Consider the following 18,128-nt stretch of genomic DNA (forward strand, 5'->3'; position numbering starts at 1 on the left):
CGCAAATACCTACACACGCAAATACCTACACACGCAAATACCTACACACGCAAACACACACAAGCTCACAATCGTAAATACACACACATTCAAACACACTAAAATACACACAGACTGAAATACAGGTATAGTCAAATACATACGCATTCAAACACACACACAAAATACACAAACATACACACTGAAACACACGAGACAACCTGGCTTTTAACTAGTGGAGTGCTGCAATCTCAGTTTTGAAAGCACCGCATTGAATTAATTCTTGAGTGATCTCCTCACATCTGCCGATCACACACCAAACAGCCATTGCTCGATTATTTATTAAATCTGGGTGCATTTTTTAAGTGTATTCGTGGCATTTTCGGGCTCAGTTTAGTCCAGTCTCCTTCCTCTTGGAGCTATTTTTTTGTCTTCCATTTCATTCTGGGGTGAAGTAACACGAAATTGATCGCCGGTAAACTCTGTACATTTTGTGCAATTTTCTTCAGATGCCGGGAGTGAGGGGCTGTTACCCCCCTAGCCCCCATCCCCATTTCTCAGTTCTGTATCCGCTCGGCGGCTCGGTGGTTGGGTGGTTAGCATTGCTGCCGCACTGGGGGTTAGGGGTTCGACTCCAACCTTGAGCTGTTTGTGTGGAGTTTGCACATTGTCTACGTGGGATTACTCCCGGTGCTCCCACAATCCAAAGCTATGTGGATTGGCCATGGTAAATTGCCTATAGTGTCCAGGTTAAGTGAAACGCAGGGTTACAGGGATGGAATAACGGCGTGGGTCCGGGTGGAAATGTCCTTCAGTGGGCCAGTGTGGACTCACTGGGCTGAATGGCCTGCGTCCACACTGTAAGGATTCTACTTGAGTCCGCCTCAACAATCCCATATCGACCGGAGGCTGTGTGTAATATAGAGTGGCAGAAGATGAAAAGCAGGGCGAAAATTCCTGGGCCAGCGTGTGGGCTGTGATGGGCGGGACACAACCGTGAAGCTCACGGGTGCTTGCGAGTTGCCGGGCGTTCTTTCTCCATGGTCACTCCCTTTTGACACCTTGCAGATTTTACACCAATGCCAAGTTTTCTCAGTCATCCCCCATGATGACGAATCAATCCCATTAGCATCCATCAGCTTAGAAACATGAACGATAGAATGTAGGTGGCCTTTATATCGAACTATTCCCAGAGTCTTCCGTGTGATGTGTCCGCGTTAGCAAGGTTCAAGTAACTGGGAAAACCTATGGAGACTCACACAGATGACAGTATCAAATGATCCGTGGCTACCCTTAACCGACTCTGCAAACAAGATGACTCTGAGTGCAACTATTTTGTTTGTTTCATATGCACTGTCTGCAAACAATTAAAAAAAACATTTTTTTCTAAACACGCGAGTAGAGTTGATTAAAAACCTGACCAGACAAGTTGAGAGATAATGTGGAGATTTCCCCTTCCTCTTATACACAGCCTCAGGGTAGAACATGACAAAGGACCGAAATGAAAATATTTTCAACTTTTTGTGTTGGTTAGGGATGGGGATTTGTTGCTATTTTCTTCCAAACCAGTGAGTTGCCATTGATAAACTAGCGTCCAGCCTCTCAGCCATTAATGGACCGTTCACTTCTCCGTTTTAATTCCTACAGTTCGAACAGAACACGGTTTGAACTCAAATTGTGGAACACAATTCTCACACAGAATTGTTTTCGGCTGAATTGTTAAGATTCGGGACGCCAACTGCTTCCTGGGATCCTCGGAGACAATCATTCGGGTCAACACGCGAGAAAAGGTGATCTTTCTCCTGTCAAACATTGTTGTTGGTCTTTCTGATTGCTGTGGTGTGTGTGTGTGTGGGCAGCGAAGTCCCTAAACTTACGGTAAACTGTGAAAATACCGAATAGTTGTGAAATCTTGTCAGTCACCGCTGGCTCTTGCCACTGTAGTGTGTGTGTGGACAGGCATTGCCTGAGTTCACACCGCAGCGATTCATTCACGTCTTTTCAACCTTTTTTTGTTGTTTCTAGCTATTTGCGCCGGTCTGACCGTTCAGTTTCCAATGTTAGTGCAAAGTTATACAACCCTGGCGTGATGTTCCTATGACAACCTGCATTTTCGCCTCTTAAAATGACTGTTTGCAAGCAGCGAAATAATATCCGTTACACTTGTCGCAGCCTTTTTACTGCATTTCATGCCAAACCTTTAACATTTCGATGGAGTCAACAGTCAAACACTGCACGCAGGCGAAATACAACATCTTTGCTCAAACACTTGGGCGCATCACTGCAGGAGGGGAAGTTTGCAAATGCTTCCTGGGTTACGAAGAGAAATTGAATCGGCGAGTGCCGGAGGATTTTGCAAAGGACCCCACCTTTATGGGTTATTCTGTCGCCGGGTTTGCATAAATTTGTAAAGCGGGGTTCTGGCGTTCAGACCGGCTGGGTGTCTCTCGGCAACTCACCCCCTCAGCAGGTTTCCACCACATCATAGTTTTGAATTAAAGATCATCCTTTTTCCACGTTAGTGTGTGTGTTGGGGTGGATGGGAGGTAGTAACAAAAAGAAACGAAGATTAACGTATTGCCTGGCAGTGTAAGAGACCCGTCCCGGCAAAGCGAAAGAGAGCACGCTACAGAGGTGAGTGGGTGAATGCCGTTTGCAACGAACTAGCGAGGGAGAGAGAAGGCAATACATTGTATTGGGGTGGAATTCACAGCTCCCTGGCAAACAGATGTTTCTGTAGCGACCAGAGCAAGATCCAATTTCAGGTTTAACCGGTGTGTTCTATAGCACAGAAAATCTTGCTGCCTTATTCACCCTGCTCCTCAGTCTTGTCATCAGCGTCGAATTTCCTGTATTCTCCTGCGCAGACGTTCGCTATTAAACGTACAAGTGTCTTCGTTTTTATATGTTGTAACACGTAGAGAGCGGTATAATTTCATTGCAAGCATCTAATGGATTTGCAGAATAAACCATTACTGACAAAGTATTGTTCAAAGTAATGATTGCGGCCACGTAAGATTAAAATAAACCAAAAGCTATAAATCTGCCTTCAACTCTCTTTCTTACACCTGTATTTCAAATGCAAACACCGCCCCTCTGCACCTTCATACACCGCCTTTGGGTTTTGCATCCTTTGACCGGACTCCTCAGGCTGTCCCGGCAAAGCTAAACCCAAGGGCAGCTGAAACAGACCATCCCCGGGTGACAAAGAATGGTTCGGCCGGTTCATTACAGCCGCATTGGCCAACCCCCGCGAGCCAGCAAGGTCTTGTAGGCACTTGAAATAATTAATATGCAAGTAAAGAGGTGCATGTATATGGCATCTTCCACTACCACCGCCATCAAATCTCTTCACAGCCAGTGAAGCACTTTAATAAGTGTGACGCAATATCAATTGGCATACTCCAAGCTCCCACACACAACAACGTGACTGACAACCCGTTTTGGTGATGCTAATTTAGAGCTAAGTATTGGCCAGGGATAACTCGCCTGATCTTCACTATGGGATCTTTTACATGTATCTAAGCGGGTTCTCGTTGGAAGCTGGGACTGGGCAGAGCTCCCTCATAGTTGAGAGTGTGCTGCTGGAAAAGCACAGCAGGTCAGGCAGCATCCGAGGAGCAAGAAAATCTGCCTGACCTGCTGTGATTTTCCAGCAACACGCTCTCAACTCTGATCTGCAGCATTTGCAGACTTCACTGTCTCCAACGCTCCTTCATATCTATGCTGTCCTGGAGTGGCAGCCGAGATCCCTGTGCCCACTCGCAGAGGTGGGACTTGAACGCGGTAGCTTTTTGGGTTTAGAAGCCCGATTTTTCCGGCGAGTCTGAGCCTATACCGAGAATTCTCCAATATCATTTATCCTCAACTTGCCCAGAGTCTTCTAACTATCCATAGGGTGACTCTGAAAATCAGATTTTGTTGCCTGGTCAAATGAAGTTATTGGATTCAAAACACTGTGGGGGCGGTACCTGTATTTAACTGTGGGTAGTCACAAACGAGATCCTTCAACATTGATGGCAATTCTTGTGGCTGCGCCGGGTTACAGAGGTGGTAAAGCGAGCAGTGAACGTACACATTAAAATCGCATGCATTTTGCTGCCATGTGCTGCAGTCAAGTCCTATTCCTGAGTTCCCTGCAGCGGGTCCTGAAATCAAGCGTTTCAAACGAACCTTCCACTGAACCTATTTTTTTTTCTAATCAACCTGTTCATTGCTCATTTCTGGAACAGGTGGGATTTGAACCCGGGTCTCTCGGTCTAGGGGTAGGGACATTACCACTAACATAAGCCCGACTTCAAACGAGCTTCGTAAATCACTTGGCAAAATGTGTTCAGCTGTTCATTTAAAAATTGAGTCAAAATCAATCGTATAATTGTTTCGGGAGGGAGAGAGAGCTGGAGGGATTACATTCGGCTTCACTGTCACCTGCAAATTTGACTTGAAATAGTCGGAACTCTACGAATAATTTGCGCCAGAAACGCAAACGAATGTTTAGGATTTATTTTGACATCTACAACCTGATTGCTCTCGATTATTGACCTAGATTGTGATTCTAGTTAGCAAAGAAAATTAAAGTTGTGGACCATAAAGCCAACATTTGTAAAAGCTGACATTTAACTTGTAAATCTTGCTGCTTTATTTTTGGTGTTATATAAACACGCCGATTTATCCTTTGCTTGTCCAGCGGGTGTTCCGTTTTATGCTATAATATTCGTTCGCTTTATGGGCATGTCCGTTTCAACATGTCCCTTCAGATTTCCCTTTATTCTCAGAAGTGTGTGAAGTTACCCCCTCCATGGCGGAGGGCTTGCAGAGCGCGGTGATTGTACATCTGACTGATATGCGGCTCTTCAGGATCAACTTGGGTTTAGTTGATCGCAAGCTGTCGCCTTTGCGTAGGCATTGGGTTCAAATACAGGACTCCACAAGAGACTCGAACACAATCTAGCCGGACACACCGGTGCAGCACTGAGGGAATGCCGCACTGGTGAAGGTACCATCTTTCGGTTGAGGCACCAAATCAAAGTAATGTTTGTGCTCTCATGTGGACGTGACACATCCCGCAGCATTACTTCGAAGGAGAAGCCCTCCTGCGGCGTCCTGGCCAATATTTATATATCAATTATCATCATTAAACAAGTGGTTATTATTCACATTGCTGTTTGTTGGAGCTTGCTGTGTACAAATTGATGCCAGATTTCCTAGCAATTACACTTCAGAAGCACCGCTACGGGAATGATGTAGAATGTCCTGAAAGACGTTATATAAATGTAAATCCTTGTTGACGGGAAGTGATGTTTTTAAGCCTCATTCCCCAACATTACCACTAGAGGACGCCAGTTTCAAGCGGGCGTCGAGGATCCTAGGCGGCTTTGTCCTAAATTCAAAAATAACAATGTGACTTCAGGCCTTTAATCTGTATTGGTGCACTTAAAACCTTAAATAATTAAAAAGAAAACAGTTTCCGCATGATGGCTAAAAATCACCGAGAAAATAAACTGGACACTATCAGCGACTGTAGCAAAAATGCAGGAAAACCAATAAATAGGGGAATTCTACAATTAATAGTAAATAACTCAGACGAATTCGGGATACCATATTAATTAAGGTTCAAAGATTGGATAATGTGAAACAGTTGTGTGAAAATTCCAGCGCTAATAGGAACCATCTTAGCACAGTGAGTGTTATCATGGAATCATTTTAGCGCACTTTCTGGGGTTTGAAAGACTGTTAAACATTTATTAAAATCAATTATTTAGTGACATCAACCACTGGGTTTATTGGAAGCGGCTTATGGACAGTGTGTAGATGTGGGAATCTATTCACCTCCATGGCGGATTTAATTTCCTCATTTTGACCATCCAAAGAAGTTACCCCAAATCACACATCTGTCTGAGGGAAACTTAATTTCAATATCTCGATAACAGTAAAATAAAACCCCCAAAATAACACATTTAAAATTTTACGTGTTACAAAACAAACCGAACAGCGCTGCCTGTTCTCTGAACCTTTAATCCATTTTATCAGGATGGAAACTCTTCAGTTTTCATTCAGCGGACTTGACCCCCCCGTCCAGGCCATTGAATGAGAAAGGGGGATTGGGGAGTGGGGTTGGTTTTGGAGGGAGGGGTGCATGATTGCCCATTTTGGGGCATCACGAACTGACTCCCCAGCAGGTTGAGCAAGAGTACTTGGTGTTTACCTGTCATTTCTCTGAGCTAACGCGATGCTGAGGTTGCCCCTGTATGTGTTGTAACTGAAAACTGAAAATGAGAATCTCTAACAATCAGACTGTAATCAATGCCTTACAATTGTACAATACGTCGGTGAATGAGAATATAATGGAACGCGACGTTTCAGGTTCCCCCCTCATTCGTTTGGACATCTTCATGGACAAGATTACGAATTGACATTTAGCAATTCATATTTCACAGGGCTTGGTGCAGTGAGATATTCATTCAGTGTTACGATGTGATGGATTTGTAGAAAACACCAAAAACAAAATGGCTAAGGTACGTCCCAATCTTGGAACGATCTATCTTTTTGTTTTCTTGGCTAACTTCTCAACAAGTCTCAAAACGGTCATAATTAACAAAGAAATAAGAGAAAGAAATGCGGATATCGAAAATCAGAAGCAAAAAAAAACCGAAGAAATTGCTGGAGAAACTCAGCCGGTCTGGCAACATCTGTGGAGATAGTAACAGTCGACAGTTCCATTTCAGGGATCCTTCGTCAGAATTTAAGAGGAGAATTGTCCACAGATGCAGCGCTGGCCTAGTGGATCACTTACCAATACCTCCGACCTCAAAAGCCACTCGTGCTGAAATTCTAAGCAAATTGGTCTGCATTTGACCGCAGTAGAGGCTAAGTGAAACGGTCATAACTTCTTCTTAAAAAGTGCCTTATTTCACCGTCCCTTGTTGTGACTCGCTGCCGATTGCAATACCTGGTCATCTCTTCTCTTTTTGACAACTTTCCATTAGTGCAGGGGGAGCCGAAGTGGTGTCCGTTTAAACATTTATCGCAGGAATGTGGCGGTCTCACAAGTCAAAGCCCACTTCAACGTTGCGCTTGAGAGATCAAGAATACAGATTGGGAAAGCAGCATTACAGTTACCGGTTTAAACTGCATCACTGCATCCAGCGCAAATGCATTTGAACCTTCTGGGTCCGATCACGATCATTCAGTCACAGGTGGAATTTCAGACGATTACGGAGTGGACGCCGTCTTAATCTTGGTTATTCTGCATTTCGTAATTTTAATATTTTCCATCTGGCATCTTTTGAGCCAGTGCACGTTTTACTCTGAAAATATACACATGCGCATAAAATGAATACCAGTTGTTGGACTTCGACGAATGTGATTGGGATTCATAACCTTTTTTTTTTAGACACACCGTCGATTAGAACAGATCGGAGGACACTTTCTAAATATTCATTGCGAATTTTCAGTTTGAAGATGTGCGTTAACAATGCACATTCCTGCCACAGCACCATGACAGAGCTGGACCGCAAAGGGAAAGGTCAACTAAAGTTGACATCCGGACAGGTACATCGCCAGAACAATGGTTCGGTATTAAAAACTGAATAGGTTGGTGCTTTGGGTTTTGGGATGCAGTATTAAGGGATAATCATATTGCTTGCTGCATGAATTTTTCAATCCGTGTTGATCATGGCCTTCACTCAGCAAAAACGCTTCACACCGGTTATTTCGATCAAGTGTCACAGCGCCGGGTGATTAATTGTGATAATACCGTGCAATGCAAATATGACAATAATGGTCTATAAAACGATAATCAAAAAGATTGCACGGCTATGAACATTTCAATATATTAACAATTAGAATGTATTGAAAAAAAAGTAGATCTCCTTTACCCATATAAAAAAAAGAGAAATGTTTAACTTGTTTGAAACTTGACGTGTATCAGATGTTGGTAGCCCTCGAGTTTTAGACAGCAGTGGGTCATTTCGATCTGGACACTTGCTGTATTTTCGACACGTGCGACTTACTGCGGGAGCACCAATCAGGACACTGCTTTCACTCCCGACTTTTGTCGGATCACTTGGTGGTGTTTTAGTGATGTCTGGCAGTGGAAGGGTTGGTTCAGGAGCAAGAACAGTTGTTGGGAGCTAACCCTTTGTCATGTGCCTGTAGGCGTTTCAGAAGCACATTTCCCTCTGAGGAGGACTAGATACTTTCCTGTACACCATGCTGTGCAACTGCTTATTGGGATCAGCACGGCCAGCTATACTGGGCCTGGCTTTTGGTCATGGTCCTTTGATTTGGAGGCTAAAATAGCTGCACAGTAGAGTAGGAGGCCGACTTTCTAATCACAGGATTTAGTACCAGTTGTTCAGATACAGGGGCGAGACTGGCAAAATTTCTTCTTTTTTGACTTCATTATTTGGATACGGGCGTGAAATCTAGGCGGGCGCTTATTATCAATCCCTCTGTTGTACTTGAGACGCTGAGAGTGGACTTGGCTCCCACGTTGACGGTTAGGCGGCAAGGGTGCTTGACTTGGAGAGGAGATGTTCCCCAGACCTCTGCTCCCTTGACTTTCCGCACGCGCGTGTATGGAGGGTGATGTTGGGAGAAGACTTGACCAGTTGCAGGTGGTAGATGGTACACACTGATGCTACCATGATGGTGGTGAAGGCGATTAGTGTGAAAGCTGGTTGGCTAAGTGCTCAATTTGTTTTGGCATGGATGCTGATGAGATACTTTCGGGCTGTTGGAACCCCGGTCACCCAAATCGCGCAAGAATCTCAGCTGCCGGCCTTAGGTGACTTGGATATGCTTTAGGGGAACCAGAGTGAGACACTCAAGACCGAGCGGCTGATACTGAAGCTGATGCCTTGGTCGTTGTCATTATACGAACGACCCCGTCGAGTTTCTCAGTGAGATGTCAGTGTGATGTGTAAAAACCCATCGGTCTTGGTGTAGTAGCTCAAGAGTCCACTGCTAACCATTCCTGAATGCGTAAATTGAATTGTAAAATCCTATTATCCGATTTTCCTTCCTGTTCCCCATATTTTCTTCTGGGTATGGACTGGGTTCTCAGGTTGAACCAGAGGCCGGGCGGGCATAATGAACAAATTGACTTGTCACCTCACCCCACCCCCTTCCCACGCACACCGTTATCCTAAAAATAAGTTAATTTTAAAAGAAAACAGACAGCTCATTATCGACTGATAAAGGAGCCCTACAATCATCCCCAAATCAATTAAACCCCAGGGGTCAGGACTAAACGTCGCTCACTCCTTCCAATGCAAGAGCCATGTACCAATAGAGTTGCGACACAGATCTTCAAACGGAGGGTGGTAAACTGTACAGTGGAATCATAGATAGGCGCATAAGTATGTATGCGCATTTTTGAAACGTTGATATAAGCAGTTCAACAAAAGATATTGGAATCTGGAAAGTAAAACCCATATTGGTTAAATATACTCTGGGGATTTTTTTGAGCTGAAGAACCAGGTTAATTGCAGACCGTTTCTTTTCCTATCTGATTTCGAAGTGGATTGTATTTAAATCCCAACTCAAGTATTTGAAACTTCCACTGAAATCTGTCCTGTCAGAGCTAGGTTGCCCGTCAGTCTCTTACAGCCTCAATATGTAATAGTAATCGAAGGGAGCAGATTAATTCCGAGATTCTGCAGTTAACACAATTGAAATATCGAACAATGTACCGTGGGGAATTGCTCTGTTCCATCTGCACGCTCAATGTGCAGTGAATTAAATTGTCAATGCGGGAGCCACGTACCATTACAAATACAATGAGTCAGAACCCCATAGACACGCTCAAATATCGAGTGACTTGTCCATTCAAAGGTAGGTGCAGAATGCAGTTACTCCAGCTTTTTACACTCAAAGATATACACAAGATGCATGCATATATGTACAAATACATTTAGATTTATGGATCTGTTCCTGCACAGATAGAGTCAGAGACATATTCATTGGCTAAACATACAGACATATCCAATTAACACACACCTTCACATTGAGATTTACTGAAGCACAAGTTACAAAGGTGCACGGCAGCACAATTAAACATGCAGACCCAGACATAGGCGAGTACTAGATATGCAGACTCAGATGCCTAATTCATTGTGATACTACGTCGGACATACAGACAGAACACCAATGCCCCGCCGCCACACCCACACGGTGTCAGACAGCTCCCCACACGCACTCACACACACCCGCCCCCCACGATATCAAACACACATCCATGCGCTATCACTCACGTCCATAAGCAGTCACACCCACATGCAGTCAGGCAGCCACCTTCCCCGCAAAATCACACGCAGTCAGCCTCTCGAGGGATTGTGACAAAAAGAAAAGTATATGCAGCTAAATTAATTGATTTCGACCCTGTGCTCAGTTGTTATCCTGTCGCTGTGTTCTCTTGCACATGCGAATTCCACAAGATTCGACCGCATTAACTAGTATTTGGCAATATTTCATTTTTGTTTGACCTGTGGTATAACGCTGCGTCGAGAACATGGATTAATTCGTTTCTTTTTATCACTTTGTTGACTTTCTAATAATTTATGGACCAAATGATTCAACTTTTCTTTTCAATCCGAAGCAGATTGCAAGTGAAACTCAGAGCAGCAGCAAGTGAGAGGCTGTGTCCCTTTGTCTTCAGAGTTACCTTTCTAAGAGACCTGGGCAGTCAGACAGTTCACAGCACATCCGAGCCATCTGTGTATAGGCGTCCACCTCATGTTCACGCTATCGTTCCTGTTACTTTGCATGCTGTGACTGCAGTGGCACGAAAACTCCCTGTAGCCCCCTCCCCAACCCTATGCAACGTCCTCATAAAAGTTAAAAATCACACAACACCAGGTTATAGTCCAACAGGTTTAATTGGAAGCACACTAGCTTTCGGAGCGACTCTCCTTCATCTTCCAGGATCCTCCTAAAAGGAATGTAACTACAGTTTAAAACCTGCTAGCGGAATGCGCGACCCCCACCCTCTCTCCAGCTTGATGGTTTATAATTTCATGAGCTTGTGTTTTCCTGCAAAGTCTGCGGGATTTCAATTTAAGTTAAACCTGTTTGACGGGAACAATTTCGACTTTTCTCTCGTAACGACTGACTTTTCCATAAGATCGTTCCCACGCACGGCGCCGCCAGTCTCGTGTGAAGATTGTGAGAGGTGGTGCTGGCAATGTTCAGCAGGACAGGCAGCATCCATAGAGGAGGCAAACAGTACTCCAACAAATGTCTCTGGTCTGAATCAACAGCCAGTGTTCATCAGTGAGGCACTGCTAACAGGCTGAACAAATCCTCCGGTATGTGAACTTAAAATCCCGACATATCGGAATATGAAAACCGGACAGCAGTACGGATAAATTATTTTTAAAAAGGACAATTTATTCTACCACAACTTTCCTCAATACAGATGTTCGGGCCATTACAATTCGTCGTTCCAACGCTTTGAGGGAGACAGAATTCCCTTTCACAGAATTCCTCCAGTTCTGAGGAAAGGTTACTCCATCCGAAATGTTAACTCTGATTTCTTTGCAAAGATGCTGCCAGACCTGCTGCGCTTTTCCAGCAATTTCTGTTTTTGGTTTGAAAAAAGAACACTTTGATTTTCTTTGGTCTCATTTAGTCGTGACCTCGATTTGTTTTACGGACTTTGTCAAAGCGTTTTTAAGCATACGATTTTATTTGAAACGATTATTAAATACGTGACATAACACAGACTGTGTTCGTTCTCCCCAGAGCCGGAGTTACACCTGGGTTTCTCCATCACTTATTTCCAGGAGCTGACAATTCTGTGAAGGCTGTTTTCCTAGCAATGACCCGGCTCTCCTGGTTAAAACCCCTCTTTTAACGTTCTTTTAAATCTGACTGTGGCGCAGTCGGCGAAAGGCAGAACAAAAAAAGTACGTACAAAATCAATAGAACTTTCGAGACAGTACAGAAACAGGGTATACGTGAGAGAGGAAACAAAAACAACTTAGCATTCGACCCAAAGGTGGGCCGAACAGTAAATGACAAACGACTTTAAAGCCTCGACCCAATTTTGTTTTACAGACGAAATGAAATTTGGAACATTTATAAAGTACGTTTTCTTGATGTGCAGGCAAATATCCAGTCCAGTGAAAAAAAAACATTAAGTGAAAGGTTGTGAAAGAATGCGGCTGTCTTCCATTCGGCATCTTTTCCCTCGCAGTCCCAACCTCACCTATCTGCAAATAAGCAATTTCTGTGGTGGGGTTCGGGTGTCCTTTAGTGAAGGGATTGCTACGACTGGACCTTAAATATTACATTGTAAAGTCAAACCGTTCGATTCAAGTATTATTTAGCTGTCAACGTTGCCAAAGCAAATTAAAGTGTACTTGAAACTAAATAGATCATAATATTAACCACAGCCTGGACAGAGCGAGAGAGAGCAAGAGGGAGAGAGAGCAAGAGAAAGACAGTGAGTTTAGATAGCTTGGGAGCTTTGCGAAGATCAATTGTCAGAGGTCTGGAGTTTTTCACTATCTTCAATGGAGCTAAACCGCGCAGGCGCAGTGACCCCCAGGGCGCTGGGAAGCAGCAGCTGGTACCCGGGAGTGACGTCACCGCACGAGGCTGGGGAAGCTCCAAAATAGCACTAATCCCACTTTATCCAAGAAAGACGGGCTGTCAGATCTGCAAAGGAACAAAAAGGCACGAAAGACAAAGTAGATGGCTTTAAATACGTTTCAATGAGTATTTCTTTTACAAGCCAAAGTAATTAATCCCTCATTTGAAAAGAACAACTTCATTGGTTTAATTCGCCCAGAGTTGCAGAATCAAATTGGTTAACTGCAGCCCAGCGAATAATTGCTAAAAGCGAAGCTTCCCATTTGCAGCCTTCAACGCTGCATGGTTTAGGCAGCTGGGCTACAAAAAAGGTGCCCAAGAAACTACAACAAAGACAACTTGATAGTATTTATAAACAAGGGGAAACTACTCCCACTGGTAGGAAGGTAAAAAGAAATCATATACTTAACAGGCAATAAAACCAGAAGGGAAGATGACGAGTCTTTTTGGCCAATTGAGTAATTATAATTTAGAATATATGTTTAAAAGGATTGCGGAAGCTGAAACATTGGTAAATTTCAAAAGAAAATTGGTTACATTTTCAAAATAGAAATTCAAAACGGATTATGTGGAAAGGCCGTGGGAATGGGATTATTTGAACAGCCCTTTCAAAGAGCTAGCGTGGACACAGTGGACCAAATGCCCCCGAAGTGTTTTATGCTTCTAAGAATATATGCTTTGAACAGTGAGAGACAGCAGAATGCACATTGCTGGTTCCATTTACTCCTCAACTAAGTAAAACAGAGCTCTAAATGCATGTGCTAAAGCTCTCCACAACAGTGGCCAAGGGTAACTTAGAATATAATGCCTGCAAAGATCAACTTGACTTCTGCCTCAATACTAACACTGAATTCTAAACTCAAGTCTCAAAACGTTTCTAGGTAGGTCTAGCCATCTGGGTGCAAAATTGGCTCGAGGGTAGAAGTTAGAGGGTGGTGGTGGAGGATTGTTTTTTTGGGCTGGTTACCTGTGACCAGCAGTGTGCCGCAAGGATCAGTGCTGGGTCCAAATGATTTGGATGGGAATGCTTTGATGACACCAAGATTGGTGGTGTAGTAGACAGCGAATGAGACTATCTCGGAGTACAATGGGGCCTTGATCAGATGGGCCAATGGGCCGAGGAGTGGCAAATGGAGATTAATTTAGATAAATATTTTGTAATGAAAATCAGAGCAGGATTTACACAGTTAATTACAGGATCCTGGGGAATGCTGCTGAACAAATAAACCTTAGAGTAAAGGTTCATACTTCCTTGAAAGTGGAGTCACAAACAGACAGGGTAGAGAAGAAAACATTTGGTACACTTGCCTTTATTGCTCAATGCATTGAGTATAAGAGTTGGAATGTCACGTTGCGGGTTACAGGACATTGTTCAGGCCACTTTTAGAAGACTGTGTTTAATTCCGGTCTTGCTGCTATTGGAAAGGCGTTGTTAAATTTGAAAGAGTTCAGAAAAGGTTTACAAGAATATTGCGAGGGTTGGAGGGTTTGAGCTATGTGGAGAAGCAGAATAGGCTGGGGCTGTTTTCCCTGGAGCATCGGAGGCTGAGGGATGACCTTATAGAGGTCACCTTATTTTATAAAATCGTGGATAAAGTGAATAGCCTAGGTCTTTTCTCCAGGGTAGGAGAGTCAAAAACTAGATGGTATAGGTTTAAAGTGAGAGGGGAGAGATTTAAAAGCGAATCAAAGGGCAACCTTTTCATACAGAGAGTGGTGCGTGCATGGAAAGAACTGTCAGAGGAAGTGGTGGAGGTTGGTAAAATTATAACACTTAAAAGACATCTGGATGGTTACATGAATAGGATGGGTTTAAAAGGGATATGGGCCAAATGCTGGCAAACAGGACTAGATTAATTTCGGATATCGGGTCAGCATGGACGAGTTTGACCGAAGAGTCATTTCGGCGCTGTACAGCTCGATAATTCTATGACCTTGCTGCTCCCAACCTGTCTACATTAGCTCCTTAAAATCCTTAAATTTAAAATTCAACTTTGTGTTGTAACTCCTTCGTGTTCTCAGTTCTTTCATTTTTGTAACGACGTCTCCAAATCTTACTGCCATTTGAGGACCTTAACATTTTCAACCCTGTCCACTTGTGCAGTCACATTTACCTTTGCCCAATCATCGACGGCGTTGCTTACAGTAGATTAGATTCCCAACAGTGTGGAAACAGGCCCTTCGGCCCAACCAGTCCACACCGACCCTCCGAAAAGCAATCCACCCAGACCCACTTCCTTCTGACTAATGCTCCTAACACTATGGGCAATTTAGCATGGCCAATTCACCTGGCCTGCACATCGTTGGACTGTGGGAGGAAACACGGGGAGAATGTGCAAACCCCACACAGACAGTCGCCGGAGGCTGGAATCGAACCTCGGACCCTGGTGCTGGTACTCTAAGACCAGACTGACACTCCATTGCTAAACTTGTCACAGACCTGGCTTCTTTCAAGCCCTTTCTTAAAACCTGTATTTTACTTCGTTGTTAAGTAATATAACCTTCTTCGAATTTTCCTGATTGCACTAATTTGAGGCAAAATTGGGTGTGTTTTTTCTGCCTGTGTTAAAGATACTGTTCTTGTTCAGCTCATATGGAATCTCACTGAGTCGGAAAGTAGTGGGTTCAAGTTGCACTCTATAAATCTTTGAGGTGTTGTATGTTAGTTGAGTCATTGACGGATGCCCTAGCTTCTCTTTGAGGTGGATATTAAAGGTCCCAATGCGCTATTTAGTTTGAAGAAGAGCAGGGGAGATCTCCCCAGTTCCCTGGCCAATATCTCCCCATCCCCCAACTAAATCAAACGACGTGGTCTTAATCACATCGCTGTTTGTAGGAGCTGGCTGTGTGCAAATTGGAATCCGTCCGTCATAAGAGTGATGCCACTTCCAAAATGACTTAATTGCTGCTAAAACAAAAAACGGGTTAGAGCATTCTGATGAGTGGAAGGGGCTTCACCCACGCAAGTCTGGTCTAACACAATTTATCTCCCAGTATTATTGGGAAAGCTGCGACTGGGGGGTCTAGCACAGCGTTGTACAGCTTTACGCTGAACTCGAGATAGCTGGAAGGCCGGCCCTCGGGATATAACGCCACTGACTTCCACCGTCAACAGCGCGGCCGGAAGGAGAGATGACCAGCTTCTGGCCGAGCTGATTAGTTTGCTGAGACACAATGTGCCCCCCCCCCCAACCCAAATTTGCTCACTGACATCTTGCACTAAGAGTCGTGTACCTGCAAGAAATTTGGGTAGCTTGACGGTTGCAGGTAGAGTGACCTGTTGCACACTCTACAATAGAAAGCCATGCTGTAGGATTGCAGGAGAGGTTGGGAAAGTGCATTCCATCTTCAGAGAGCCCGCTGTTAGGGGCCGTCTTTAAACATTCAGCTCGGCTAACCTCTTATCAGTACCCGGCCAGCGACCCTGATGACCTCTGCTTCCCTCTCCACAGACTTTACCCCAAGAGCTTTTCCAGCTGATTGAACTCACCGCTGGTGTTCCAGACTGCATCCTGCTTGCTCTGATAGCCGCTCTGCAGGCACTGCTCCAGGTAAGCCTTGGGCTCACAGCCGGACACCAGGATTTCTCGGAGCAGAGCGATGTAGGCAATAGCCAGCCGCAGAGTGTCGATCTTGGACAAGCGCTTCTCGTACGGGAAGGTTGGGACGTGACACCGGAGTTCCTCGAAGGCGGAGTTGATGCTCAGCATCCGTTTCCTCTCCCGAATATTCGCCGCGTACCTCTGCGCCTTGTAGGGGTGAGCAGGGACGTGCCGGCGCTGGCGGCGTTGCTGGGAGTGCGGCTCCTCCGAGCAGGAGCTGTCCTCTCCGGCACTGCCCTCGATTTGCAAAGACTGCAGATCCAGGTCCAGCAAGGCAAACTGCGCCTCGGGGAAGGCGGACTGGCAGGAGTAGGACGACCACGGAGACAGCTGGTCACTGACGGGAGGACATTCCAAATTCAGGCCATCCCATTGATTCTGGAGCTGAGCGTGTGAGTCCAACTGACCCCAGAAAGCCAGCTCCCCGGCCGCATCCTGGTCGAAGTCCAGCAGGCAATCGTCCATGGCCCGAGCTGCCTGGCGAACTGAACCCGGGGAGGATGCACACGGACAGTGCTGGGCAGCATCACCAAGCCCCCATGTTAAATAGTTGCTTGCTGCGCAGCGGGGACACCTTCCTCCTTGTTCTGCCCATCTCAAAGAAGGAGCTGATGAGGAGGTACACATGGGCGCTCTCCCATTGCCCGCCAACATCTCGGGTGATGGGGTAACTCCAGGAACAATGCAGTGGCCCATTCTCCCGTGGCAGGTCACCCCCTTGACTCGCCTCCCACACAGACCCTGATGTTTACAGATGGCATAAAGTGTTTATCTTTTCAGCCTTGTTTCGGTGACAATTGACTATTTCAGCGGCGAGACTTATAACAGACATATTGCCAACTTCAATTAGTTTGTAACGTCGACTGTCAGAAACACATGATGATGAAGAATAATGAGGCGGTGGAGAGTAAGGGAGGTGGGGGAGAGAGCGGATACTTGAGTTGCCTTCTACCTACACTGTCCTAGCCAGAGTTAATAGGCAATTAGCAACAGAACACGGGAAAATGCAGTCAAGCCAGCGAGAGAAAATGTACTGGACTGTAACCATCCGAACAAAAGAAAACTCAAAAGTACTGCGGATGCTGGAAATCAGAAATTGCTGGTAATTCTCAACAGGTCTGGCAGCATCTGTGGAGAGAAGGGACCCTTCTTCAGAATTTCTGTTTTTATAACCCATTCAAGTCCTGTACAGGTGTCTGAACAAACCTCGCACAACTTGGTAGAAAACTGATCGCCTCTTGTTTGGTAAATACAGCAAGAATTATGCAATCACAACACTATAAGATGGAATGGGTAGTGGAACAAAGGACATCTACCGTCCGCCAAGTTTCACTAACTTATTGCTGTACGTCAACCATACAAGTTTAAAAAAAAAGCATTATTCGGAATCTTTTCTCACTAAATCAAATTGGTGAACACACCTAGCAGAGCACCGATAATTTACTGGCTGGGGCTGGCTCGAGCTGTGAAGAGCTGGCACAGATAGACCGGCCCGACTGGCCTTCGGTCTGTATTGTAAAAAAGATCTGTTTCTAACAGGAACAAAACTCAACTAATTGGTGTCCGAGAAATTATTAAAAGATGAACCGGAAACGATGCAGGCCTGTATTTTGAATGTCCGAATTAACCTTTTGCCTGAATTCTGGCATTGCCATTTTCACGAGGGACTCCAGCAATAACCATGTTTTAAGGTTGAAAACTATTCAACAAACTCACTCGAATTAGCCATCCGGATATGACAGTTCACATTTTCAGTCTCTTTCACCTTTCCAGTGACAGTGAAGGCACCGGCTAACGCCGGTGTAAGGTAACTATTGTATGTAAGGTAACTAATCATGTAATACATTTCCACTCCATGGTAAATCATTTGTGATATCAAATTGCAGGAAGCCCAGGAAGCAGAAAGAAAGGAGAACTGCGAGGGAAACAAGCAACGCTGCTTTAAAAAAC

The 18,128-nt window shown here is 44.8% G+C and overlaps 1 protein-coding gene across 1 annotated transcript; it reads right to left on the reverse strand.

Moving 5' to 3' along the window:
- Positions 1–10,862: 10,862 nt before the first annotated feature.
- On the reverse strand, positions 10,863–16,941 carry LOC122551361. Its single transcript, XM_043693115.1, has 2 exons — positions 16,067–16,941; positions 10,863–12,642 (listed from the first exon to the last, which is right to left on the reverse strand). Exons 1-2 carry the CDS (start codon positions 16,872–16,874, stop codon positions 12,605–12,607), a joined length of 846 nt encoding a protein of 281 aa, XP_043549050.1. The 5' UTR covers positions 16,875–16,941; the 3' UTR covers positions 10,863–12,604.
- Positions 16,942–18,128: the final 1,187 nt, after the last annotated feature.

Source organism: Chiloscyllium plagiosum, chromosome 7 (assembly GCF_004010195.1).
Source record: "Chiloscyllium plagiosum isolate BGI_BamShark_2017 chromosome 7, ASM401019v2, whole genome shotgun sequence".
NCBI lineage: Eukaryota > Metazoa > Chordata > Chondrichthyes > Orectolobiformes > Hemiscylliidae > Chiloscyllium > Chiloscyllium plagiosum.